The sequence below is a fragment of the Pristiophorus japonicus genome, chromosome 15 (assembly GCF_044704955.1).
Source record: "Pristiophorus japonicus isolate sPriJap1 chromosome 15, sPriJap1.hap1, whole genome shotgun sequence".
Taxonomy (NCBI): Eukaryota; Metazoa; Chordata; class Chondrichthyes; family Pristiophoridae; genus Pristiophorus; species Pristiophorus japonicus.
The window spans coordinates 4,465,126-4,492,301 of record NC_091991.1 but is presented as its reverse complement, the minus strand read 5'-3'; the positions used below and the strand labels follow the sequence as shown (position 1 = coordinate 4,492,301).

Sequence of the window (27,176 nt, the reverse complement as noted above, 5' to 3'; positions counted from 1 at the left end):
AAAGTGTGAATGTCCCTAGTTCCGGATATGAGACTTTCACCAAATTGAAAAGAAAATAATAAAAGACAAGTCCCTCAAAATAGTGCGAGACACTGGGGAAAACCCTGCAGAAGGATTTCTGGAGCAAGGAGAACCCCACAATTGTAGTGTGCCGGAATGGGAGGACTCCCCAGGCAATTAAACATGAAGGAAGAATTAAACTACTGCGAGACGCCTCTATGAAACCTGCCCAAGCGGCGGTGAAGGTGAAAGCTCACCAGAAAGTGGTTAATGAAGTACAGAAAGGGAATGAGGCTGTGGACACAGCTGTTCGCGAAGCAGCTGAGCACCTGGACCCAGACGCAGAATCCGTTTGTGCGCTAGCGCTCAGGGACATTAAACAGTTACACGCCGATACAGATGAAAAGGTAAAAGCAGAATGGGAGTGCCTGTGAGGAATCTTGGGTGCAGACGATGTATGGAGGCGTGATGATCCAGTCATAGCCCAGCCCCCGAGTGTATTAGAACAATGCTGATGGAACTACACGACGGCATAGACCACCGGGGGTGCAATGCCATGATCGCGAGCTTACAGAAAGAATGGTGGTAGCCAGTGTCATGTATTCAACTATCATTGTAACCCATGTATAAGCTGACCTAAGTTGTACACTTTGAGAACATTGACCACAAGGGGGTGAACTTGTGGGAGACACTCCTAACCTGGACTTTCAGTTAATAAAAGGGGAAGCTTCTTGAGGTCTTAGTAATAAAGGTAACTGGTCACAGAGTGACCTTCTCTTAAGTATGGGCCTCGTGTGCATTTATACTGTATAGTAAGGACATATTAGCCAGCACTGGGATGCCAGGTGGCCAAGTACTGTCAGAAATGTATTACATGCACGCAGCACAACCCAGGAAGGGCAGTAAAGATAAGAATGAGCCACCAGCCCCGACCATGGGGCCCGTGGGAAAACATTCAGATTGACTTCACTGGGCCACTCGTTACAGCACGGAATGGTGAGAAATACTGTCTAGTTATAGTGGATCAGTTCACTAGGTGGGTGGAGGCATTTGCCACTCACGACTGTACAGCAACGATTGGCCGAGGAAGTCATTCCCCGGTGGGGAATACCGATCCAGGTAGATTCAGATCAGGGTACACACTTCACGTGGTGTGTAAGGTAATGGGCATCCAGCAGAAGTTCCACATACCATACCACCCGCAGAGTTCGGGAATGGTGGAACGAATGAATAGAACCCTGAAAGTAGCTCTGGCGATGGCGATCCAACCGACCGGTCGATCCTGGGCAGACCTGTTGCCAACAATCTCGATGCGGCTGGGAGCCACCCCGAACCGAAGTGCCGGACTCACACCGTACGAGTTGGTGACTGGTGGAGCCATGAGGTTACCGGAGGGGATTGTGACCGGTGGGGTCGATCTCGGACCCCTCCGGGACAGGGTCAGGCGGTATGTCATGGAGCTCAGTGAGCAGCTCAAGGGGGTACGGCAATTGGTTAGGGACCAACAAGATTGCTTGGATAAACAGCAGGACCTGGGATCACCAGCAGAGGTGATGGTTAGGTTGATTAATAAGGAGTCAGGGTTCGCCCCCAGATGGGAGAGGCCGTACGAAATATTACTCACGAGCGATACATGGACAAGGACGGTGGAAACACTGGTCACAGTTGAAGAAACTCACTAATCAATAAGCGGACAGCCCCAGGGCAATTGCTCTTTATGACCCACAGGTAACAATGATAAGCTATGCGAGGATGTGGATGACCCTGGTGGGAATCACGATCACAATGGCTTACTACACTCCGCTCGCGAGGGATGGAGAAGTAAAATCGTGTACACAAACAGCTGTGCAGGCCAACCGAAAGAAGCAACAAGGCCTGTATTACAGCAACTCGGGCGACATTGACTGTGATGGTTGGGAAAACTGTGCATTTAAATTGTAGCTCCGGAATGATGGATTTCAGTTTTCTGGGAAACAACACGAGGGAAAGGATGGCTGGGGGGGGGCTATACAACGGGAATAACTTATGTGGATGAATGCGCACACAGTATAGAAACATAGAAAATAGGTGCAGGAGTCGGCCATTCGGCCCTTCGAGCCTGCACCACCATTCAATAAGATCATGGCTGATCATTCACCTCAGTACCCCTTTCCTGCTTTCTCTCCATATCCCATGATCCCTTTAGCCGTAAGGGCCATATCTAACTCCCTCTTGAATATATCCAACGAACTGGCATCAACAACTCTCTGCGGCAGGGAATTCCACAGGTTAACAACTCTCTGACTGAAGAAGTTTCTCATCTCAGTCCTAAATGGCTTACCCCTTATCCTAAGACTGTGTCCCCTGGTTCTGGATTTCCCCAACATCGGGAACAATCTACCCGAACCTAACCTGTCCCGTCCCGTCAGAATCTTGTATGTTTCTATGAGATCCCCTCTCATTCTTCTAAATTCCAGTGAATACAGGCCCAGTTGATCCAGTCTCTCCTCATATGTCAATCCAGCCATCCCGGGAATCAGTCTGGTGAACCTTCGCTGCACTCCCTCAATAGCAAGAATTGTTTCAATTAGCTTGTTTCAATTAGCTTGTGTGCAAGAACAATTCTCTGAAATACCCCAACAAGGGGAGGATGAGCGAGCAAGGGAAGGTTCCCGATTGGGTAAACAGCACACACTTGCTTTCCCTCGCCCAGCATATCGGAAAGCTAGAGGCATGTACGTTGAAGGGGATGACCCGAGTCTTCCTGGTAATGGGGGGGGGGGGGGGTGGAATCCCATTCAACATTGATGGGGCTGGTATTTGTGATCCCAATATTGACTGGAATGGAAGGCCCATACCCGCAGTATGACATAGAAAACTTGTGACTAATCCGGGGAAACAAATACCTCCGGTATTACCCCAGGGACCAGTACGCCACCAAAATGAATGGGAGCAAGCGAGGCGTCTCCTGCTCTAGCTGTCACCGGGTAGGGAGTATGACCATATGTCCACACCCAGTAGGAAGGGATCGCATGAACGGGTGTGGGTTCAACCGGACCGTAGGCTGTGTACTAGAATCTAGCCCAGTCTGGACTGAGCCAACACACTCCATATACAGGGGCAGAGGCGAGTACTGTGTGGTGACTAACCAACAGGCTTACAACTACAGGGACCTGATTTGCCCCAACCCAAAACCTAACTTCTGCTTCACCTCACGGGTACCAGTTAGCATTGGCTGGACCAGATTGATCAATTTCCACACAAGGAAGGTGATGACTCGAAATGTAACTGATTTAAAGGCAGACCTGGAGTTATATGAGGAGGACATGGTGGCCCCACTCCCACATCTTGTGGAGGATTTAAGTGATATTAAAGATCCCCTGCGGGAAAATGTGATACCACTTCCTAGAACTAGAATTAAAGAAATTAGGAGACAAGGTGAACTGGGGCCTTCAGAAGGTCCCGTGGTATATGTCAGCCTGGGATTGGGGAATGAACGTTAACCAACACCCCTGGATTGGCATAATATCACACGTACTGGTGATTGTACAGTTAACTGGTGATAGGCTGGCTGATTGCAACATGCAGGGATTGCGCTACGTGAAAGAACCGGCTTCGAGCTAAAGCATTAGTGAAGGAACGTTGTACGTAGCTAGAGGAACAGCAGGATGAGGGGGTTATCTAACCCCAAGGCACTGGGCCTCCAAAACCTTTCGGCTGATCACCGATGTGGGGACGGCAGACCCAAGGCAGATAGTTAGCATAGTTGGTCAGCTTGGGTAGGGTAGCCAAAATCACCAAAAGGGGGGACTGAAGTGGGCCAATAGGTCACACTGGACATATCAGACATGGAATAAAGGACTAAAGCGAGTACGTGCAAGTAAAATCAAAAGCAGCCTTTACAAACTAAACACGTAGAAACAAGAATTAGGTTGAGAACTGTACATCTGTATTGAATGTCTCAAGGCCCCGCATTGCGGACCTTCTGTCCTAACACAAGAGATAACATGGGGATGGTATGTCTCAAACCGACACATCAGCAAAAACGGTACTCAGTACGAGCAAAGGTCAAATCAGAGCCAGGCACAGGGGGATAAGATAAACACCCAAAGATACAATAGGGGAACGGTATCAGGAATAGGTGGGATAGAAACCATTTTCACCTTGAGTGACAAGGGCCTGTGTCCATTCAAATCAATGTATATCTCATGTATTGAATGTCCGGTCATTACAGGCTGAGTAACCGTATAAAAACCCTGTGTGTTCTTTGTTCGGGGAGAGCGAGTGTGAGGAGCTCAGCAGGGGCTGACCCTCCCTTGCAATAAAATAAACCTGCTTGTGTTTCATTCCTAACAAACTGCGTCGAGGTTAATTATTTTTAATCTCTACTTCACGCTAGATTTAAATTTCCACGGAATGGGAATGAGTGTCAGACAATTTGTATAACAGGTGTTACAACGATTCGCAGTGTCACCTGCATGCCTGGGCTGTAGGTTGGAAATCTACCCAGAGTGTCGGTGTGGGGTGGGGCCGTTTCTCTTGGAACCAACCAATGCTGCAGTTATGGTGTATGGGCCTGACTGGGTCTGTAAAACGCGGTCTGTAAAACGCGGTCTGAAGGGACTGGGTGTAACGTTGATGGAGACCCATTTCGCATGAACGCGAACCTAGCAATGCAAATGCACATTTGTTTATCTCTCGTTACCTCACAGCTATCGGAACAGGAAGGGGCCATTCAGCCCCTCAAGCATGTTCCACCACTCAATTAGATCAAGGCTGATCTGTAGATTAACTCTGTCTACCCACATTGGTTCCGTAACCCTTAACGCCCCTTCCCTAACTAAAATCGATCAATCTCAGTTTTGAAATTTTCAATTGACCCTCCTGGCCTCAGCAGCTTTTTGGGGGGGAGAGAGTTCCAGATTTTCACTACCATTTCCGTGAAGAAGTGCTTCCTGACATCGATCCTGAGCGGCCGAGCCGAATTTTAAGGTTATACCCGCTGGTTCTGGACTCCTCCACTGGAGGAAATAGTTTTTGTCTATCTGCCCCTATCAACTCGAGTAATCATCAGATATCAGCCGTGGCTCAGTGGGCAGCACTCTTACCTCTGAGTCAGAAGGTTGTGGGTTCAAGTCCCACTCCAGAGATTTGAGCACATAATCAATTAGGCTGACACTCCCAGGGCAGTGCTGAGGGAGTGCTGCACTGTCGGAGGTGCTGTCCCTCGGACGAGACGTTAAACTGAGGCCCCGTCTGCTCTCTCAGGTGGATGCAAAAGATCCCATGGCACTATTTCGACAAAGAGCAGGGGAGTTATCCCCGGTGTCCTGGTCAATATTTATCCCTAAATTTGTGGGAGTTTGCTGCGTGCAAATTGGCAGTTGCATTTCCTACATTCCAACAGTGACTGCACTTGAAATAAAGTACTTCATTGGCTGTAAAGCACTTTGGGATGTCCTCCTGAGGTCGTGATTGGCACTATGTAAATGAAAGTTTTACTGTTATCTGAAACACCTCAGTGAGATCACCTATACTGAAAGGAACATAAGCCTAGTCTGTGCATTCTATCCTCATAATTTCAGTCTTCTATCCCGGTATTGCTCTGCATTGCACCTCCCTCCTAGACCAATATACCCTTCCTGCAGCTTGCATACCTCCTATTGAAAAATTAAGTGCTTTAAGTGCAGCACCAATCGATCTCTGCTGTGATTCCCCCACCCGCCTGCCCTCCTCCATGTCTTGCGTTGAAGCTGACCGTAAGGCTTGCCGAGAGCCAGCAGTGTTAGTGCAATGTCTGAAACTCTACCTGCGTCTGGCTGCTCCGTCATCTTGCAGATCGCCTCAGAATCGCAGGGGCTGTTGTCCTCTGCTGATTGGAACGCACTAATGATTTCACTGAAGTAACTGAAGTACTGTTTAGGCTCCAGGTCGGATTTTTCACAACTGAACTCAGATTCATCCACATTGTCCTAGACAGAAACAGCGAGGGAGTTAGTCTGCAGCCAGGATGCCGGGATTTCAACTTTTTGCTCAATGAGATGGGATTCACGAGGCTGTTTCGACGCCCGATGTCAAAAGATTTACAGGTTCTGAAGGGCATATGGGAGTTAGGAGCAGGAGTCGGCCATTCGGCCCCTCGAGCCTGCTCCGTCATTCAATAAGATCACGGCCGATCATCTATCTCAACTCCACTTTCCCGCCCGATCCCCATATCCCTTGATTCCCCTCGAGTCCAATAATCTATCAATCTCTGTCTTGAATATACTCAATGACTGAGCCTCCACAGCTCTCTGGGGCAGAGAATCCCAAAGATTCACCACCCTCTGAGTGAAGAAATTCCTCCTCATCTCAGTCCTAAATGTTCGACCCCTTCTCCTGAGACTGAGCCCCCTGGTTCTACACTCTCCATCTCAGCATCTACCCTGTCAATCCCCCTCAGAATCTTATATGTCTCAATGAGATCACCTCTCATTCGTCCAAACTTTAGGCCCAATCTACTCAAATCTTTCCTCAAGGACAACCCTGTCATCCCAGGAATCAATCTGGAACGGGATCATGCAATACTCCCAAAGAAAAAGTTGACGCGAACTGATACTGAGGGTAATGTTTCTGATGGCCCACTCCCAGTGAGGCTTGCCAACTTTCCCGGACTGTCCCGGAGTCCCCAGGAATGAAGGATGAATCTGCAGGACATGGCTGCGAGGGATCAACTGAGAGATCGATAGATTTTTGGATATGTCGGGAATCGAGGGACGTGGGGACAGTGTAGGACAGATGTTGAGGTAGAAGATCAGCCATGATCTGATTGAATGGCGGAGCAGGTTCGAAGGACCAAATGGCTGACTCCTGCTCCTAATTCTCGTCTTCTTAAACCCGGGAGAAAGATCATCGGGGCATTAAAAAAATCAATGGCCCAGAAATCCCGGCCTCCCCGGATCCGTACGCCATTTCTAAGGACCCGGGAAGGCATCGGAAAAGCCGATTTTGAAACGCACAATGCGCATGCGCTGAAAACCAGCTTTTGCGATCTGTCGAGTTTCTGGCTTGACAGATCCTCCGCAGATCGGGAGCGAGGACAGTTGCAAGGGAGAGATTGCGGGATTTACCCATATCCTGCCCAGCAAATGTTCTCAAAACTCTTGTGCCTGATAAAAGCATAGCTTACTTTTACAGGCGTAAGAGTTTTAAAACATACAAAAATATAATTAAATTAAATTTAAAAAAACACATTATTTTTAAAAATCCTGCCCACTACCTTACATTTATTTTTAACCATTATTAAACTTTTAAAAAAAACGGCAATTTTATTTTTTTCTATAAAAAACATTTCTATCAACTTTAATTTCTGTAATGTATTTATGCGAGGTGTTTTTTAAAATATTTTATATGGCGTTTGTGTGTTTGGGGTGTTTCTCATTCATAGTAATAGGACGTTCGGAGATTTACGAAACTGCCATTACTACGAATGAGAAAATACTTGACCGTGATTGGGTGTCCAGGCCCACGTGCCTCCTGCGGATGTCCCAACGTGAACGCGCTCCGTAGCGCAAGAAGAGGAGGCCTCGAGTCCGGGATCTCGGGCGGGCATTCGGCCACGGGAAGAAGAAACAGGGATTTCTGGGCCAATATGATTTTTTTCATTTTCTTTTGTTGATTGGACAAATAAAGATTGGAGATGGGGTGGGTGGGGGCGTGGACATTGACTGTTTGCTGGGGGGAGCGGTGAGAGGCAAGAGGTCATGTGATGAGACACATCAGGCACACACCCTACCAGAGTTGGTGAGCCGCGGTCCCAGCCCAGAGGCCTGCTTGGCGAGGAGCCCCTGATTCCCAGCCCTCCCGCCAATACGTTTAATGACTGGAAACCTGTCGTGGTTACTGCAGCGCCCGCGATCGCATCTCTGACAAGCGAGGTGTGGGCACTGAGAACATAAGAACATAAGAAATAGGAGCAGGAGTAGGCCATATGGTCCCTGGAGCCTTCACTTAATCCGATCATGGCTGATCCGATCCTGGACTCAGGTCCACTTCCCCGCCCGCTCCCCATAACCCCTTAATCCCTTATCGGTTAAAAAAACTGTCTATCTCTGTCTTAAATATATTCAAAGACCCAGCTCTCTGAGGCAGCGAATTCCACAGATTTCCGACCCTCTGAGAGAAGAAATTTCTCCTCGTCTCAGTTTTAAATGGGCGGCCCCTTATTCTAAGATCATGCCCCCTAGTTCTAGTCTCCCCCATCAGTGGAAACATCCTCTCTGCATCCACCTTGTCAAGCCCCCTCATAATCTTGATCGGGAAAAATCATTTCTGCTGTTTGAGTGGGAAATATAAAAGTTTAATATGAAAGGGAGTTGCTTCTAACGAACTTTCAAGAATAGTTCGCTGCGCAGCCCAGACACCGAGGCCGAGAACTTCTCTTGCACGCAATAGTCGGCCAACGTGCAGCAGGGGTGGGACTACTGCCTGTCCCGGTGACCTGCCACTCACCCCGGAACACAGTTCCAGGTTGTTCCTTGGACTCCCCACCCCCCACTCTCCCCCCGCAACCACCCCCGCCCTCCCCCCTCCACCCCCCCCTCCCTCCCCTCCCATCGCCGGGGGAGGCGGGAAGTGGTCGAGGGAAGGAGTGCAACACCTGCGGCGGCTTAAAGGGGCCGAGGCAGCGAGCTGGGTCGCCGTCTCCGCTGGAGACGCGGAGTTCGAGCAGTTAGGAAGCGTCCGATGACCAGCCTCTCTCCGCTCATTCAGCCTTTCCCCGTCACCGTCCGACACGGCACTCCTGCCCGTTACCGGGAAGTGTCGTGTGGGGGACCCAGGCCCACTTTCCATCCCCGCTCCTGCCCGTGACTGGGAGACACCAGTCAGTGAGCAGCTATACCAGGCTCCGTGCCACCTGAGAACGGGTGGAGACACGAAAATCCTGCCACGTGACCTGGGGAGGGGGGTCGAGCTGGGGGTCAAGGTGCCGACGGTTTCAGCTAACATCAGCACGTGGGTGCTTCACATCCAACTCGGTGAATCGGCATCGGGAGCAGTCGTCTCCGGTGGTCTTCCCTCTCCCAGGGGGGGCTCCAAAGTCTGTGGCACAACCCCCCCCCCCCACCATCCGCTGAGACCAGCTAACTCCCTACAGCTGGAGGAAGACACTGTCAGGCTAGACATGCAAAGCAAAGAGACACCAGGCATTATGTACCTCCCTGTCTTCGGCCAGACAGTTGTGAATACCATCCAGAACCCGGTGGAGATTTTTGATAATTAAATAATTTGATGAATTCTTGGCAAACTTTTCGAGAAGGGCATCCAAGCTGAAGGACATTTCAGGGACGGTTAAATGCAGCCAACATGTGTCAGTCTACAGGGAAAAAAAAGAAATGAGCCAGTGTGAAGAGGACTTAATGCAATCTTGATAGTGAGAGGAGGACATAAACCAGAATAAACAGGACTCCAGAGATTAACGGGTGCGGCGTGATTTTTACCTGATACATAAGTATGATAAGATTAGCAAGTGAATGAGGTCATCCCTATGTTGAACAAAAGCAGCTAAACTACACGCCTCAGTATCTAGGGGTCCCTTTACAAGGAAAGGACAACTTGCATTTATATAGCGCCTTTCAGAACCTCGGGCAATGCCAGGCAATGACTATCTCTAACCAGCGAGAGTCTAACCACCGCCCCTTGACATTCAACGGCATTACCATCGCTGAATCCCCCATCATCAACATCCTGGGGGTCACCATTGACCAGAAACTTAACTGGACCAGCCACATATATACTGTGGCAACAAGAGCAGGTCAGAGGCTGGGTATTCTGCGGCGAGTGTCTCACCTCCTGACTCCCTATATCTCCTGACCATTATATGCTTGCAATATGCACAGACTTAGAGAAATCCTTGATTGACAGCAGCAGTGTGAGATGGTTAGAAGCACAATGCAACCCTGCATCCAGTGTTCAACTGTCTATTTTCATTCTACTTCATTGCGCCATCTACAAGGCACAAGTCAGGAGTGTGATGGAATACTCTCCACTTGCCTGGATGAGTGCAGCTCCAACAATACTCAAGAAGCTCGACACCATCCAGGACAAAGCAGCCGCTTGATCGGCTCCCCATCCGCCACCTTCAACACTCACTCCCTCCACCACCGGCGCACCGTGGCTGCAGTGTGCACCATCTACAAGATGCACTGCAGCAACTCGCCAAGGCTTCTTCGGCAGCACCTCCCAAACCCGCGACCTCTACCACCTAGAAGGACAAGGGCAGCAGGTGCATGGGAACACCACCACCTCCACGTTCCCCTCCCAGTCACACACCATCCTGACTTGGAAATATATCGGCCGTTCCTTCATCGTCGCTGGGTCACAATTCTGGAACTCCCTCCCTAACAGCACTGTGGGAGCACCTTCACCACACGGACTGCAGCGGTTCAAGAAGGCGGCTCACCACCACCTTCTCAAGGGGCAATTAGGGACGGGCAATAAATGCCGGCCTTGCCAGCGACGCCCACATCCCAGGAACAAATTTTTAAAAAGGATGTTTCAAAGCACTTTACAGCCAATGAAGTACTTTTTGAAGTGTGGTCACTGTTGTATAGTGGGAAACGTGGCAGCCAATTTGCGCACAGCAAGCTCCCACAAACAATGACCAGATAATCGGTTTTGGTGATGTTGATTGAGGGATAAGTATTGGCCAGGACACCTGCTCCTCTTCGAAATAGTCATAGAACCATAGAAATTTACAGCACAGAAGGAGGCCATTGTGGCCCATTGTGTCCGTGCCGGCCGACCAAGAGGTACCCAGCCTAATCCCACTTTCCAGCTCTCGGTCCGTAGCCCTGCAGGTTACGGCACTTCAAGTGCACATCCAAGTACTTTTTAAATATGGTGAGGGTTTCTGCCTCTACCTCCCTTTCAGGCCGTGAGTTCCAGACCCCCATCCCCTCTGGGTGAAAACATTTCTCCTCAAATCCCCTCTAAACCTCCCCCCAATTACTTTAAATCTATGTCCCCTGGTTGTTGACCCCTCTGCTAAGGAAAATAGGTCCTTCCTGTACAATCCATCTCGGCCCCTCATAATTTTACACATCTCAATAATGTCTACCCTCAGCCTCCCCTGTTCCAAGCAAAACAACCCCAGCCTATCAAATCTTTCCTCACAGCTAAAATTCTCCAGTCCTGGCAACATCCTCGTAAATCTCCTCTGTACCCTCTCTCGTGCAATCACATCTTTCCTGTAATGTGGTGACCAGAACTGTGAAACATTCTCTTCCTCAGGCGACCGAAGGCTGCACTGGCGCACTGGAGGCAGTGTTGGGCCTCGTCATTGATGTCTGCTCTTGTTGATAATAGACTCCCGAGGTATGGAAAGTGGTCCGTGTTGTCCAAGGTCGCGCCGTGGATTACAAACTACAGAGGAATCTCCCTGATGTCGGCCACTGGGAAAGTCATCGCAAGAATCCTCCTCAACCGTCTTCACCCCGTGGCTGAAGAGCTCCTCCCAATAATGTTGCTGCAGAACATTTGTCCTTCAATGAACAGCCAATCCCAGCCTTTGCCTCCAGTAGGGAGCAGTGTATAACAATAAATTAGTGTCAGGGTTAATCTTGTTACCTCACACGCGGGCTTCATATTCTGACTCCGCGCTGCAGGCCGCATTGCCTCCCAGTGTTTGGAATTAGGGGTTGCCAACCCTCCTGGATTTTCCTGGAGCCTCCAGGAATCGAAGATTAATCTCCGAACCACGACTGCGAGCAAACCCAGCGAGAAACATCACAGGGGCAGTCAAAAAACGTTATGAGTTATTTTCAATTTGTTCGACCACTTTCATTTATTCGTTATGAAAATTTTGGAGAAGATGGGCTAATTGTCCGGGCAGGGCGGGAGGTCATGTGATGGAACCTCCAGCAATACGTCCAATCAGAGTTGGCAATTCTAGTCTTGGGTCAGCCATTTTGTGAAGTTGCCATAGTAACCATGGAGCTGCAGCTAGTTTGAGTTATTACCGTTGGGATAGGAGGGACGGAGGGACGGAGGGACGGAGGAACAGAGGGACGGAGGGAAGGAGGGACGGAGGGAAGGAGGGACGGAGGGAAGGAGGGAAGGAGGGACGGAGGCCACGGGGAAAGAATTAGGAGCATTATTTTTTTAAACTGATGCTCAGGAGAGCCTCTGGTAAGTTATAATGTGAGACTCAACCTCTCATCAAACAAGCTTCGATGATTCAAATACATGTGCAATTTATTAAGGCCAACACATAAAATACAGCGGAATATACATACCACATTAGGGATTTTAGAAATATATTTTATCTGGATTTTATAATCGCTTGGCAAGTTTCCAACCTAAAAAAAAGAAGAAAGATTTTAAAAGGTGTAAAAAGTCCTGACATTATATAAACAGTGAAGTCCCCTTTCGGGGCATTTTAAATGGGGTAGAGGAGGATTTCCTGGAGTGTATTAGGGATGGCTTTCTTGACCAATATGTCGAAGAACCAACGAGAGAGCTGGCCATCCTAGACTGGGTGATGTGTAATGAGAAGGGACTAATTAGCAATCTTGTTGTGCGAGGCCCCTTGGGGAAGAGTGACCATAATATGGTCGAATTCTTTATTAAGATGGAGAGTGACACAGTTAATTCAGAAACTCGGGTCCTAAACTTAAGGAAAGCTAACTTCAACGGCATGAGGCGTGAATTGGCTAGAATAGACTGGCAAATGATACTTAAAGGGTTGACGGTGGATAGGCAATGGCAAACATTTATAGATCATATGGATGAACTTCAACAGTTGTACATCCCTGTCTGGAGTAAAAATAAAATAGGGAAGGTGGCTCAACCGTGGCTAACAAGGGAAATTAAGGATAGTGTTAAATCCAAGGAAGAGGCATATAAATTGGCCAGAAAAAGCAGCAAACCTGAGGACTGGGAGAAATTTAGAATTCAGCAGAGGAGGACAAAGGGTTTAATTAGGAGGGGGAAAATAGAGTACGAGAGGAAGCTTGTTGGGAACATAAAAACTGACTGCAAAAGCTTCTATAAATATGTGAAGAGAAAAAGATTAGTGAAGACAAACGTAAGTCCCTTGCAGTCGGACTCAGGTGAATTAATAATGGGGAACAAAAAAATGGCAGACCAATTGAACAAATACTTTGGTTCTATCTTCACAAAGGAAGACACAAATGACCTTCCAGATGTACTAGGGGACCGAGGGTCTAGTGAGAAGGAGGAGCTGAAGGATATCCTTATTAGGCAGGAAATTGTGTTGGAGAAATTGATGGGATTGAAGGCCGATAAATCCGTGGGGCCTGATTGTCTGCATCCCAGAGTACTTAAGGAGGTAGCCCTAGAAATAGTGGATGCATTGGTGATCATTTTCCAATAGTCCATCGAATCTGGATCAGTCCCTATGGACTGGAGGGTAGCTAATTTAACACCACTTTTTAAAAAAGGAGGGAGAGAGAAAACGGGTAATTTTAGATCGGTTAGTCTGACATCAGTAGTGGGGAAAATGTTGGAATCAATCATTAAGGATGAAATAGCAGCACATTTGGAAAGTGGTGACAGGATCGGTCCAAGTCAGCATGGATTTATGAAAGGGAAATCATGCTTGACCAATCTTCTGGAATATTTTGAGGACGTAACTAGGAGAGTGAACAAGGGAGAACCAGTGGATGTGGTGTATTTGGACTTTCAAAAGGCCTTTGACAAGGTCCCACATAAGAGATTGATGTACAAGATCAAGGCACATGGTACTGGGGGTAATGTACTGGCATGGATAGAGAATTGGTTGGCAGGCAGGAAGCAGAGAGTAGAGATAAACGGGTCCTTTTCAGAATGGGAGGCAGTAACTAGTGGAGTACCGCAGGGCTCAGTGCTGGGACCCCAGCTCTTCACAATATACATTAATGATTTGGATGAAGGAATTGAGTGTAATATCTCCAAGTTTGCAGATGACACTAAACTGGGTGGCGGTGTGAGCTGTGAGGAGGATGCTAAGAGGCTACAGGGTGATTTGGACAGGTTAGGTGAGTGGGCAAATGCATGGCAGATGCAGTATAATGTGGATAAATGTGAGGTTATTCACTTTGGTGGCAAAAACACGAAGGCAGACTATTATCTGAATGGTGGCAGATTAGGAAAATGGGAGGTGCAACGAGACCTGGGTGTCATGGTTCATCAGTCATTGAAAGTTGGCATGCAGGTACAGCAGGCGGTAAAGAAGGCAAATGGTATGTTGACCTTCATAGCTAGGATTTGAGTATAGGATCAGGGAGGTCTTACTGCAATCGTACAGGGCCTTGGTGAGGCCTCACCTGGAATATTGTGTTCAGTTTTGGTCTCCTAATCTGAGGAAGGACGTTCTTGCTATTGAGTTAGTGCAGCGAAGGTTCATCAGACTGATTCTAGAGATGGCTGGATTGACATATGAGGAGAGACTGGATTAACTGGGCCTTTATACGCTGGAGTTTAGAAGGATGAGAGGGGATCTCATAGAAACGTAAGATTCTGATGGGACGGGATAGGTTAGATGCGGGAAGAATGTTCCCGATGTTGAGGAAGTCCAGAACCAGGAGACACAGTCTTAGGATAAGGGGTGGGCCATTTAGGACTGAGATGAGGAGAAACTTCTTCACTCAGAGTTGTTAACATGTGGAATTCCCTACCGCAGAGAGTTGTTGATGCCAGTTCATTGGATATATTCAAGAGGGAGTTAGATGTGGCCCTTACGGCTAAAGGGATCAAGGGGTATGGAGAGAAACCGGGAAAGGGGTAATGAGGTGAATGATCAGCCATGATCATATTGAATGGTGGTGCAGGCTCGAAGGGCCGAATGGCCAACTCCTGCACCTATTTTCTATGTTTTTATGTTGAACCCACAACCTTCTAACTCAAGTAGCGAGAGTGCTACCAATGAGCCAGAAGGTAGGATATCTATTTATTAAAAATCTTACATGTGCATGGACTCCCTGGCTACAAAACCTTACTTCCTATTGTCATGTTTTTGTCAGTCTTTCCCATTATTAATTTCGATGTCCACATTTAAAATGGAAACGGCCTAAGCAAACTTGACATGCTGTAATTACATCCTCCTGCCAGTGGAGGTGCTGTGTATCGCAGATTTGAGTCCCCCATGATCATCAACCTGCCGTCCTTACCCTTTCTGGGCCTATATGTGACTCCAGTCCCACTGCAATGTGGCTGACTCTTAACTGCCCTCTGAAGTGGTATAGCAAGCCACTCGGGTATATGAAACCACCGGCGGGTCAAGATGATGGCCATCACCACCATCTCGGGGCAACTCGGGATGGGCAATAAATGCCGGCCTTGCCAGCGACACCCTCATCCCGAGAATGAAAAAGCAACATTCCTGTACTGGGGATAAACTCCTCTGCTCCACCTCGCTCTACTTCTCTTGTTTCCCAACTTGCCTAAGTTTTGCTCTTTAACTTCTAACTCTTTAAGCGCTTTGAGTCGTCCTGAGGCCATGAAAGGCGCTATATAAATGCCAGTCTTTCTCCTTTTTGTAAATAAGATAAAATCAAAATATTTTACAAAAATAAAGGACGGAATCTACCACTTGGCAATGGGGGACTAAATTAAACCTGTGTGCCCTGGTCCCAACTTAACCAACACCATACAAAACGGGACTACCTGGCCATTATTCACACTGCTGTTTGTAGGGACCTGCTGAGCACGATTGGCTGCCACTTTTAACCATGTGACTGTGCTTCAAAGAAATCTATTGTATGGGAAGCACTTTGGAACATTCCAAAGAGAGGAGCTGCATTGTTTATTTGGCAAGAATTAATGATCTAGACTTGAATATAGGGGTTATGATTAAGAAGTTTGCAGATACTAAGATCGGCTGTGTGGTTGATAATGAAGAAGAAAGCTGTAGACTGCAGGAAGATATCGATGAACTGGTCAGGTGGGCAGAACAGTGGCAAATGGAATTTAATCCGGAGAAGTGTGAGGTAATGTATTTGTGGGGGGTTAACAAGGGAATATACATTAAATGGTAGGATACTGAGAAGTGTAGAGGAACAAAGGGATCTTAGAGTGCATGTCCACAGATCCCTGAAAGTAGCAGGCCAGGTAGATAAGGTGGTTAAGAAGGCATATGGAATGCTTGCCTTTTTTAGCCGAGGCATAGAATATAAGAGTAGGAAGGTTATGCTTGACCTGTATAAAACACTGGTTAGACCACAGCTGGAGTACTGCGTGCAGTTCTGGTCACCACATTACAGGAAGGACGTGATTGCACTAGAGAGGGTGCAGAGGAGATTTATGAAGAGGTTGCCGGGAATGGAGAATCTAAGCTATGAGGACAGATTGGATAGGCTGGATTTGTTTTCCTTGGAACAGAGGAGACTGAGGGGTGTCCTCGTTGAGGTGTATAAAATTATGAGGGGCCTATATATAGTGGATAGAAAGGGCCCATTTCCCTTAGCAGAGGGGTCAACAACTAGGGGGCATAAATTTAAAGTAATTGGTAGAAGATTTAGAGGGGATTTGAGGGGAAATGTCTTCACCCAGAGGGCGGTGGGGGTCTGGAACTCACTGCAGAAACCCTCACCACATTTAAGAAGTACTTGGATGTGCCCCTGAAGTGCCATAACCTACAGGGCTACGGACCAAGAGCTGGAAAGTGGGATTAGGCTGGGTAGTCAATTGTCGGCCGGCACGGACACGATGGGCCGAATGGCCTCCTCCTGTGCCGTAAATTTCTAGGATTTTATGGACAGTCATTTTTCTCGTGCGTGATCCCTTTAACCGACTGCGCATGTGCGATTTCTCCCGTGTAAGAGCCGGCGAGCAGCTTAGTGGTACGTTGGTCACGAGGGTTTACACGATTCCTGTGCTTTCAAAATTCTCATCCTCGTTTACAAATCCCTCCATGGCCTCGCCCCTCCCTATCTCTGTAATCTCCTCCAGCCCCCTCCCCCCAGAGATATCTGCGCTCCTCTAATTCTGCCCTCCTGAGCATGCCTGATTATAATCGCTCCACCATCGGTGGCCATGCCTTCTGTTGCCTGGGCCCCAAGCTCTGGAACTCCCTCCCTAAACCTCTCCACCTCTCTTTCCTACTTGAAGACACTCCTTAAAACCCACCTCTTTGACCAAGCTTTTGGTCACCTGCGCTAATTTCCCCTTATGCGGCTTGGTGTCAAACTTTGTGTTACATAACACTCCTGTGAAGCACCTTGGGACGTTTCACTACGTTAAAGGCGCTAGATAAATACAAGTTGTTGTTGTTCTTACTCACCAACTCATCAATACGTTTTATATCATCAGTCACTGGGTTTCCTGTTTTGCACATAGGTCCTCCAAATATGTTGGGCAGAAACAACTGCAGGTAAATCACGCTGTTTATTAAAGTCTGCATTGAAAGAAAATTGTAACTAAATTAAAATTTAGTAAATCATCAACTGACTTTTATTATGTGTGCGCAGTTATAAAATGTTTCAGATTTTGTACACGCCTCTGTGTCAAAATTTTTTTTTAAAAAGACAGAAAAAACCCAATAATTTCCTGTTAGTTTGTTCTGATCTTGGTGAAGAATGGGGAATTTACAAGCAACCACCAAGCTATGGAGAAATTTCCATTGCGTCAGAAAGCACCCACTAATAGAGCTTCCGAGACCAATAGCCTCTAATTTATTTCATGACGTGTGTTTTTGGAACAATTAATTCATGTCGGGGCGTTAGAGGGACAAACAGGTTTCTACACGGCTGCACATTGGCAGCGGAATAATACATCGCGAGTTACAGGTACGAAGTCCCCAACCCTTATAAAACAGTATTGGGATGTTATTCATCTCCAGTGCCAGGCCAGCATGGAACACTCCACCTGCATTCACACCCACAAAATCTGCTACTTAAGAACATAAGAAATAGGAGCAGGAGTCGGCCATTTGGCCCCTCGAGCCTGCTCCGCCATTCAATAAGATCATGGCTGATCTGATCATGGACTCAGCTCCACTTCCCTGCCCGCTCCCCATAACCCTTTACTCCCTTATCGCTCAAAAATCTGTCTATCTCCGCCTTAAATACATTCAATGACCCAGCCTCCACAGCTCTCTGGGGTAGAGAATTCCACGGATTCACGACCCTCTGAGAGAAGAAATTTCTCCTCGTCTCAGTTTTAAATGGGCGACCCCTTATTCTGAGACTATGTCCCCTAGTTTTAGTTTCCCCTATGAGTGGAAATATCCTCTCTGCATCCACCTTGTCGAGCCCCTTCAGTATCTTATAAGTTTCAATAAGATCACCTCTCATTCTTCTGAACTCCAATGTGTATAGTCCCAACCTACTCAACCCATCTTCATAAGTCAACCCCCTCATCTCGGGAATCAACCGAGTGAACCTTCTCTGAACTGCCTCTAATGCAAGTATATCCTTCCTTAAATACGGAGATCAAAACTGTACGCAGTACTCCAGATGTGGCCTCACCAATACCCTGTACAGTTGTAGCAGGACTTCCCTGCTTTTATACTCTATCCCCCTTGCAATAAAGGCCAATATTCCATTTGCCTTCCTGATTACTTGCTGTACCTGCATAATAACCTTTTGTGTTTCATGCACAAGGACCCCCAGGTCCCTCTGTACTTTTTGCAATTTTTCTCCATTTAAATTATAATTTGCTTTTCTATTTTTTCTGCCAAGTGGATAACCTCACATTTTCCCACATTATACTCCAACTGCCCAATGTTTTCCCACTCACTTAGCCTGTCTATATCCCTTTGCAGATTGTTTGTGTCCTCCTCACAATTTGCTTTCCCACCCAGCTTTGTATCATCAGCAATCTTGGCTATATTACACTCAGTCCCTTCATCCAAGTCATTAATACAGATTGTAAATAGTTGAGGACCCAGCACCGATCCCTGTGGCACCCCACTAGTTACTGTTTTCCAACCGGAAAATGATCCATTTATCCCAACTCTCTGTTTTCTGTTAGTTAGCCAGTCCTCTATCCACGCTAATATATTACCCCCAACCCTGTGAACTTTTATCTTGTGCAGTAACCTTTTATGTGGCACCTTATCGAATGCCTTCTGGAAATCCAAATACACCACATCCACTGGTTCCCCTTTATCCACCCTGCTCGTTACTCCATCCTCCAAGAACTCCAGCAAATTTGTCAAACATGATTTCCCTTTCACTTGCTCCCTGCTTGGCCGCATGTGCTGCTTCTTCCTGCCATCATACACACTGCCTGAAGCTGCCTCATACATCTTGAAAATCCGTTAAACAGGGCACATATTAACGTACAGTCGGCAGAGGCAGGAAAACCAACAGTAAGTCACGGCTTCAATTCCGCTCGCGATATAGATCCCGCCGCCACCGCAGTTTTAAACGCCATGAGAATCGTGCCGACTTTCTTTAAACATAATGAGAGGTCCACTAATAGTATCACAAAAAACATTATCATGCAACTTACTGTGTGCATAGGATATACCAGACACTGCATATTGTACAGGAGGTAGACAATCGGACCAACAGATATTGAATTCCGACAGGATCAAATTCTTGGCAGTAATGACTTGCATTTATATAGCGCCTTTAATGTCGTAAAAGCTCCCAAGGCGCTTCGCAGGAGAGATTATGAAACAAATATTTGACACCGAATCGCACAAGGACAGGCAACCAGAAGCTTGGTCAAAGAGGTGTGTTTTAACGAGCGTTCTGAAGGAGGAGCGTGGGGTAGAGAGGCGGAGAGGTTTAGGGAGGGAATTCCAGAGCTTGGGGCCCAGGCAGCTAAAAGCAGGTTTGCTAATGGTGGAGCGATTAAGATCAGGAAAGGCCACCACAACAACTGGCTTAGCACTTTGGTTGACAATCCATCCAAAAATTGGCAAAACCTGCCCAGTGTGCTAATATCTGCGGTTGGGAATCTAATGATTCACTGATAACATTGGGAAAGATAAATGTAAGCCCACTGCTGCTTGCATTTGCTGTCCATTAGCCATACATTACTTCGCAATGTCTTGTGATAACTTAATGTAAGAGCATGACTTGCACTAAGTGGGCTCTGAAGGGGTTTACAGCCAGCGCGCCAATCTTCCTCCAGAATCTAGTTCCCAGCACCATCCACTTTATCATTTTTGACAGTTAAAAACAAGTTTCGGTTTGAGTATTTCCCACTCTTGCTTGGCAGCACCGTGTGTTTTGGAGAGGATGTCAGCAGCTTAGTGTCACCAGATCATGTAACAAACCAGGCAGTGGAGGAATTGTTTTAACTTATATACAACCCACAGACCGAATACCAGCAAAGCTGGCCTTCAAGAGCAATCTACACACAAACCATGATCCTGTCTTTTCTCTTCTGAGATGCATATTTCCAGCACTTTCTGCATTACAGCTAACAACAACAACTTGTGTTTATATAATCGCCTTTAACGTAGTGAAACATCCCAAGGCACTTCACAGGAGCGTTATAAGACAAAAATTGGACACCGAACCACATAAGAAGAAATTAGAGCAGGTAACCAAAAGCTTGGTCAAAGAGGTGGGTTTTGTAATGCATGCAACGGTGAGAATGCTCACAGGTTTATTGAGCTGTGAGTGGCTTAGCCAGTCACATGATGTTCACAAGACTCAATAAAACCCCAGCCAGTTGTGTTCGGGGGATCCACGATGGGGCAGGTGATTGTGAGCCCTGGTGGGTGAACCGGTAATGTGTAGTGTGATTGTTAAACCTTTGCTAATAAACCAACTAGTTCGAATAGCAATGTGTTGCTATGGATTCTTAAGCAAAGGATCCATGAAGCAAATACATGACTTGTTTTAAAGAGCCTCGTAAAGGACGAGAGAGAGGTGGAGAGGCGGAGAGGTTTAGGGAGGGAGTTCCAGAGCTTGGGGCCCAGGCAACAGAAGGCACGGCCACTGATGGTGGAGCGATTATAATCAGGGATGCTCAGGTGGGCAGAATTAGAGGAGCGCAGACATCTCGGCGGGTTGTGGGGTTGGAGGAGATTACAGAGATAGGGAGGGGCGAGGCCATGGAGGGATTTATAAACAAGGATAAAAATTTTGAAATCGAGGCGTTGCTTAACTGGGAGCCCATGTAGGTAATTACAGAAGCAAGAACTACAGAGGAGTGATAATGGAGGAATTCAATGATCCAAATATAGACTGGGATATTAACAGTGTAAGGGGCAAAGTGGGGGAGGGAATCTTGAAATGTGTACAAGAGAACTTTCTTGATCAGTGTCTTTCCAGCCCAATGAGGAAGGAATAAAAACAGAAAGTGCAAGAAATACTCAGCGGGTCAGGCAGCATCTGTGGCGAGAGAAACAGAGTTAATGTTCCAGATCGACGGCCCTTTGTCAGAACTGGAAAATGTTAGAGGCAGGGAAAGGGGGAGGGGAAGAAGGAACAAAAGGGAAGGCCTGTGATAGGGTGGAGGGCAGCAGAGATTAGAGAGACAAAAGGGATGATGGTGCGAGGCAAAAGGAGATGGTGATGGGACAAGTGAAGAAACCAAAGATGAGTCTAGAGAGGGTGTAAATGGGAATGGCAGGATCAACAACTGCCGTGTGAAAAGATAGGGGCAAAGGTTATGGTCTGAAATTGTTGAACTCGATGTTGAGTCCAGATGGCTGAAAAGTGACCCAATCGAAAGATAAGGTGCAGTTCCTCGAGCTTATATAGAGCGTTGTTGGAACAGTGTAGGAGACCGAGGACGGAGAGGTCAGAGTGGGAGTGGGGCGGAGAATTAAAGTGACAGGCAACCGGAAGCTCAGGGTCACACTTGCGGTCTGAACAGAGGTGCTCCGCAAAGCGCTCACCCAATCTACACTTGGTCTCCCCAGTGTAGAGGAGACCACACTGTGAGCAGCGAATACAGTATACTACATTGCAAGAAGTACAGGTAACTCGCTGTTTCACCTGGAAGGAGTGTTTGGGGCCTTGGACAGTGGGAAGGGAGGAGGTAAAAGGGCAGGTGTTGCATCTCCTGCGCTTGCACGGGAAGGTGCTGTGGGAAGGGGAGGGGTTGCTGGGGGTGACTGCAGAATGGACCAGGGTGTCACGGAGTGTCGCAGGGGATGGGAGGGGATGATGTGTTTGGTTCTGAGATCACACTGGAGGTGGCGGAAATGGCGGAGGATGATCCGTTGAATGTGGAGGCTGGTGGGCTGAAAGGTGAGGACAAGTGGAACCTGCAGCCATCTAGGTCCCAAGTGGAAGGAAGGAGCTGTTGTGGGGAATGACGTGGGCCAAGTGGAGCAGGTTTCAGTGGGGGAGCATTTAGGGAACAGTGATCATAGTATCGTCAGGTTTAGAATAGTTAACGGAAGAGGACAACAAAAATAACAACAACTTGTATTTATATAGCGCCTTTAACGTAGTGAAATGTCCCAAGATGCTTCACAGGAGTGTTATAAGACAAAACAAATAAATTTGACACGAAACCATGTAAAAAGAAATTACAGCAGGTGACCAAAAGCTTGGTCAAAGAGGTAGGTTTTAAGGAGCGTCTTAAAGGAGGAAAGAGAGGTAGAGAGGTTTAGGGAGGGAGTTCCAGAGCTTGGGGCCCAGGCAGCTGAAGGCACGGCCACTGATGGTGGAGTGATTATAATCAGGGATGCTCAAGGGCAGAATTAGAGGAGCGCAGACATCTCACGGAGGCTGGAGGAGATTACAGAGATAGGGAGGGGCGAGGGCCATGGAGGGATTTGAAAACAAGGATGAGAATTTTGAAATCGTGGCGTTGCTTAACCGGGAACCAATGTAGGTCAGCGAGCACGGGGGTGATGGGTGAGCGGGACTTGGTGCGAGTTAGGATATGGGCTGCCGAGTTTTGGATCACCTCTAGGTTACGTAGGGTAGAATGTGGGAGGCCAGCCAGGAGTGCGTTGGAATAGTCCAGTCTAGAGTAACAATCAAACGTAAAATACTTAATTGGAGGGCGGAAAATTTCAGTGAGTTAGAAAGGGCCCTGGCCCAGGTGGATTGGAATCAAACATTGGTGGGCAAAACTGTAATTGAACAATGAGGGGCCTTCAAAGAGGAGACTGTTTGGGTACAGAATAGATACATTCTCACCAGGGCGAAAGGAATGGCATCTAAAGCTAGAGCTGCCTGGATAACTAAAGATATAGAGCTTAAAATGAAACAGAAAAAGGAGGCTTAAGACAAATGTAAGGTTCATCCTACAGGAGAGAAGCAAACTGAAGACAGAAAGTACAGAGGGGATCTAAGAAAGGGAATAGAGGAGGAAAAGAGAATCAATTATTGGCCAACATAAAGTGGAACCCAAAAGTCTTTTATGAACATGTAAATAGTAAAAGCGTAGTCAAAGGCAGGTTGGAGCCGATTTGGGACCAAAATGGTCTTCTTATAAGAACATAAGAAATAGGAGCAGGAGTCGGCCATTTGGCCCCTCGAGCCTGCTCCACCATTCAATAAGATCATGGCTGATCTGATCCTGGACTCAGCTCCACTTCCCTGCCCGCTCCCCATAACCCCTTATCGTTTAAGAAGCTGTCTATCTCTGTCTTAAATTTATTCAATGACCCAGCCTCCACAGCTCTCTGAGGCAGCAAATTCCACAGATTTCCATTCCACAGAGAGAAGAAATTCCTCCTCATCTCTGTATTAAATGGGCGGCCCCTTATTCTAAGATTATGCCTATTACGATTGTGGAGGCAGCGGGTGTGGCAGAGGTACTAAATGAGTATCTGTCTTCACTAGAAAAGAGATGAGAGGCAGCATGGATTTGTTAAAGGCAAATTATGTTTGACTAACTTGATGGAGCTCTATGATTAATTTAAAGAGGTGTTTGATGACGGCTGACGTGGCTTCAAAATACTTCAAAGGAAAAAAATATTGCAGGGCTATGGGAAAAGAGCGGGCGGAGTGTGACTAATGGGATCGCTCTGTCACAGAGCCGGCACAGGCACGATGGGCCGAATGGCCTCCTTCTGTGCGCTAAGGTGTTATGGTGCATCGCGTCGGATTGGGCTTGACTTTGTACCTACATGTTAACAATAAGAGGCAGCCAACTATTCTCCAGCCCGACAACCCTCAAGAGATCTGTGTTCCTCCAACTCTGGCATCTTGTGCCCCCCCCTGCTTCCCCCGCTCCGCCATTGACGGCCGAGCCTTCAGCCGTCCTGGCTCCAGAATCCTCCCCTCCCCCCTCCGAGACCTCTCCTGCGCCTCTCTCCTTTTTTAAGAAGCTGCTGGGAACCTAGACCTTTGACCCAGTGTTTGGTCACCCGTCCTGATGAAAGTTTTTGTCTGATTACGCTCCTGTGTTGAAAACGCTACGTAAATTCAAGTTGTTGCTAAGTTGCAAACATCGCTCGGTGAGCAGTCCCAGTGCAGAATTGGGCAAGAGCCCCTTGCACCTGGGCATATGCACAGTGAGAATAAACATTCAGAGAACAATCACTGGCGAAGTGCATGTGTACAACGAGGGGGTGAAACTGCGCTGTGCCCGGATTGGGGGGCAGTAACCATTTGTGGCCGGAGGTGTTAACGGGCCTCTGAAAGGGGAAATTTCGCCCATTTATCTCTCAATCAACATCACTAACACAGATAACCTGCTCATTTATCTCATTGCTGTTTGTGGGACCTTACTGTGTGCAACGTGGCTGCCATGTTTCCAACAAAGAAGGAAAGACTTGCATTTATATAGCACCTTTCACAACCACCAGAGGTCTCAAAGCGCTTTACAGCCAATTAAGTATTTTTTGAAGTGCTGTCACTGTTGTAATGTGGGAAGCGTGGCCATATCGTGGCCCCCCCGACCTGCGAGAGAATACCTCCGCAGGTCGCGAAGTACAAGAGCTGGAGCAGCATCTCACGACAACTTCCAGCGTGAGCTGCTCCAAGTGTGCGACGGCTTCGAGGTGAGCGACTGGGTGACGTCATCAGGACCCAGGTCGCTGTTTGGAGCGTGGGCAGGAACGTCAGTGGGGCCCAGGCACAGCGGAGGAGCGGCGAGTGATCGAGGCGGAGGTGCGGCGAATGTTTGTGGCAGAGGTGCGGCGGGAGATCATGGCGGAGGAGCAGTGGGTTATCGTGGCAGAGGAGCGGCGAGAGATCGTGGCGGAGGGAGGAGCGGCGAGGGATCGTGGCGGAGGGAGGTGCGGCGAGAGATCGTGGCGGAGGGAGGTGCGGCGAGGGATCGTGGCGGAGGGAGGTGCGGCGAGGGATCGTGGCGGAGGGAGGTGCGGCGAGGGATCGTGGCGGAGGGAGGAGCGGCGAGGGATCGTGGCGGAGGGAGGTGCGGCGAGGGATCGTGGCGGAGGGAGGTGCGGCGAGGGATCGTGGCGGAGGGAGGTGCGGCGAGGGATCGTGGCGGAGGGAGGTGCGGCGAGGGATCGTGGCGGAGGGAGGTGCGGCGAGGGATCGTGGCGGAGGGAGGTGCGGCGAGGGATCGTGGCGGAGGGAGGTGCGGCGAGGGATCGTGGCGGAGGGAGGTGCGGCGAGGGATCGTGGCGGAGGGAGGTGCGGCGAGGGATCGTGGCGGAGGGAGGTGCGGCGAGGGATCGTGGCGGAGGGAGGTGCGGCGAGGGATCGTGGCGGAGGGAGGTGCGGCGAGGGATCGTGGCGGAGGGAGGTGCGGCGAGGGATCGTGGCGGAGGGAGGTGCGGCGAGGGATCGTGGCGGAGGGAGGTGCGGCGAGGGATCGTGGCGGAGGGAGGAGCGGCGAGGGATCGTGGCGGAGGGAGGAGCGGCGAGGGATCGTGGCGGAGGGAGGTGCGGCGAGGGATCGTGGAGGAGGGAGGAGCGGCGAGGGATCGTGGCGGAGGGAGGAGCGGCGAGGGATCGTGGCGGAGGGAGGAGCGGCGAGGGATCGTGGAGGAGGGAGGAGCGGCGAGGGATCGTGGCGGAGGGAGGAGCGGCGAGGGATTGTGGCGGAGGGAGGTGCGGCGAGGGATCGTGGAGGAGGGAGGAGCGGCAAGGGATTGTGGCGGAGGGAGGAGCGGCGAGGGATTGTGGCGGAGGAGCGATGGGTGATTGTGGCGGAGGTGCGGCTAATGAGGGTACGGGGCCCAGAAGAGTCGAGGGCCGAGGGGCAGCACGGGCCCAGCCCACACTGCGATATGTGTGTGCACTGGGTCCGTGCAGCAGAGCAGGTCTCCCGTCGTCCTGGTTAACCCTTGCCCCTGGACCAAGACCCAGCTCTGTCAAGCCCGTGTGGTGGCTGGTGTGCAACGGAAACCACATGTTAAAAAAATCCACATACACAGGCATCTTCCACCCTTCAATTGGAGTTCAGGACTGGAACATTGGGTCCTTCATTGAAACATCTGTGAACCCATGCGGAAGCAAGTCATCCTCATTCGAGACACCGTCTATGATGATGGGAAACGTGGCAGAAATTTGCGCACAGCAAGCTCCCACAAACAGCAACGTGATAATGACCAGATAATCTGTTTTAGTGACGTTGATTGAGGGATAATTATTGGCCCCAGAACACTGGGAATAACTCCCCTGCTCTTCGCAACAGTGCCATGGGATTTTTTTATGTCCACCTGAGAGACGGGACTCAGTTAAACGTCTCACCCGAAAGACGGCACCTCCGACAGTGCAGAGCTCCCTCGGTACTGCACTGGGAGTGTCAGCCTAGGTTTTTGTGCTCAAGTCCCTGGATTGGGACTTGAACCCAGAACCTTCTGAAGTTCAGCCACCCACTAAGCCACAGCTGACATGATGAAACAACAGTGACTACACTTCACAAGTACTTCATGTTCTGTAAAGCATTTTGGGCGGTCCGGAGATCATGAAAGGCGCTATATGTAAGTTTGTTCGTTACGTACAGCAATGTGGCATTCTCACCTCCGAGTCAGAAGCTTATGGGTTTTAAGCCCCACCCCAGAGAGTTACACACAAATTCTAGGTAACAATGCAGTACCGATAGAGTGTTGCACTGTCTTTCGGATGAGACGTTAATCCGAGGTCCCTTCTGCTCTCTCAGGTGGATTTAAAAGATCCCATAAGAACATAAGAACATAAGAATTAGGAACAGGAGTAGGCCATCTAGCCCCTCGAGCCTGCTCTGCCATTCAACAAGATCATGGCTGATCTGGCCGTGGACTCAGCTCCACTTACCCGCCCGCTCCCCGTAACCCTTAATTCCCTTATTGGTTAAAAATCTATCTATCTGTGATTTGAATACATTCAATGGGCTAGCCTCAACTGCTTCCCTGGGCAGAGAATTCCAGATTCACAACCCTCTGGGAGAAG

The 27,176-nt window shown here is 48.7% G+C and overlaps 1 protein-coding gene across 5 annotated transcripts in view; it reads right to left on the bottom strand.

The window, feature by feature from the left end:
- kitlga (kit ligand a) overlaps window positions 1-27,176 on the bottom strand; it is a 168,601-nt gene that overhangs the window by 81,291 nt on the left and 60,134 nt on the right. For 4 of the 5 annotated variants that reach the window (XM_070901527.1, XM_070901530.1, XM_070901531.1 and 1 more), the window contains exons 1-5: window positions 19,414-19,458; window positions 17,240-17,353; window positions 12,255-12,317; window positions 9,176-9,334; window positions 5,789-5,951 (exon numbers count right to left, since the gene is read on the bottom strand). In XM_070901527.1, the coding sequence (XP_070757628.1) occupies window positions 5,789-5,951; window positions 9,176-9,334; window positions 12,255-12,317; window positions 17,240-17,353; window positions 19,414-19,443 (529 nt within the window). In that variant the 5' untranslated portion in view covers window positions 19,444-19,458. Of the gene's footprint in view, window positions 1-5,788; window positions 5,952-9,175; window positions 9,335-12,254; window positions 12,318-17,239; window positions 17,354-19,413; window positions 19,459-27,176 lie in introns of those variants that run through there. The other variant, XM_070901528.1, reaches the window with a different exon arrangement.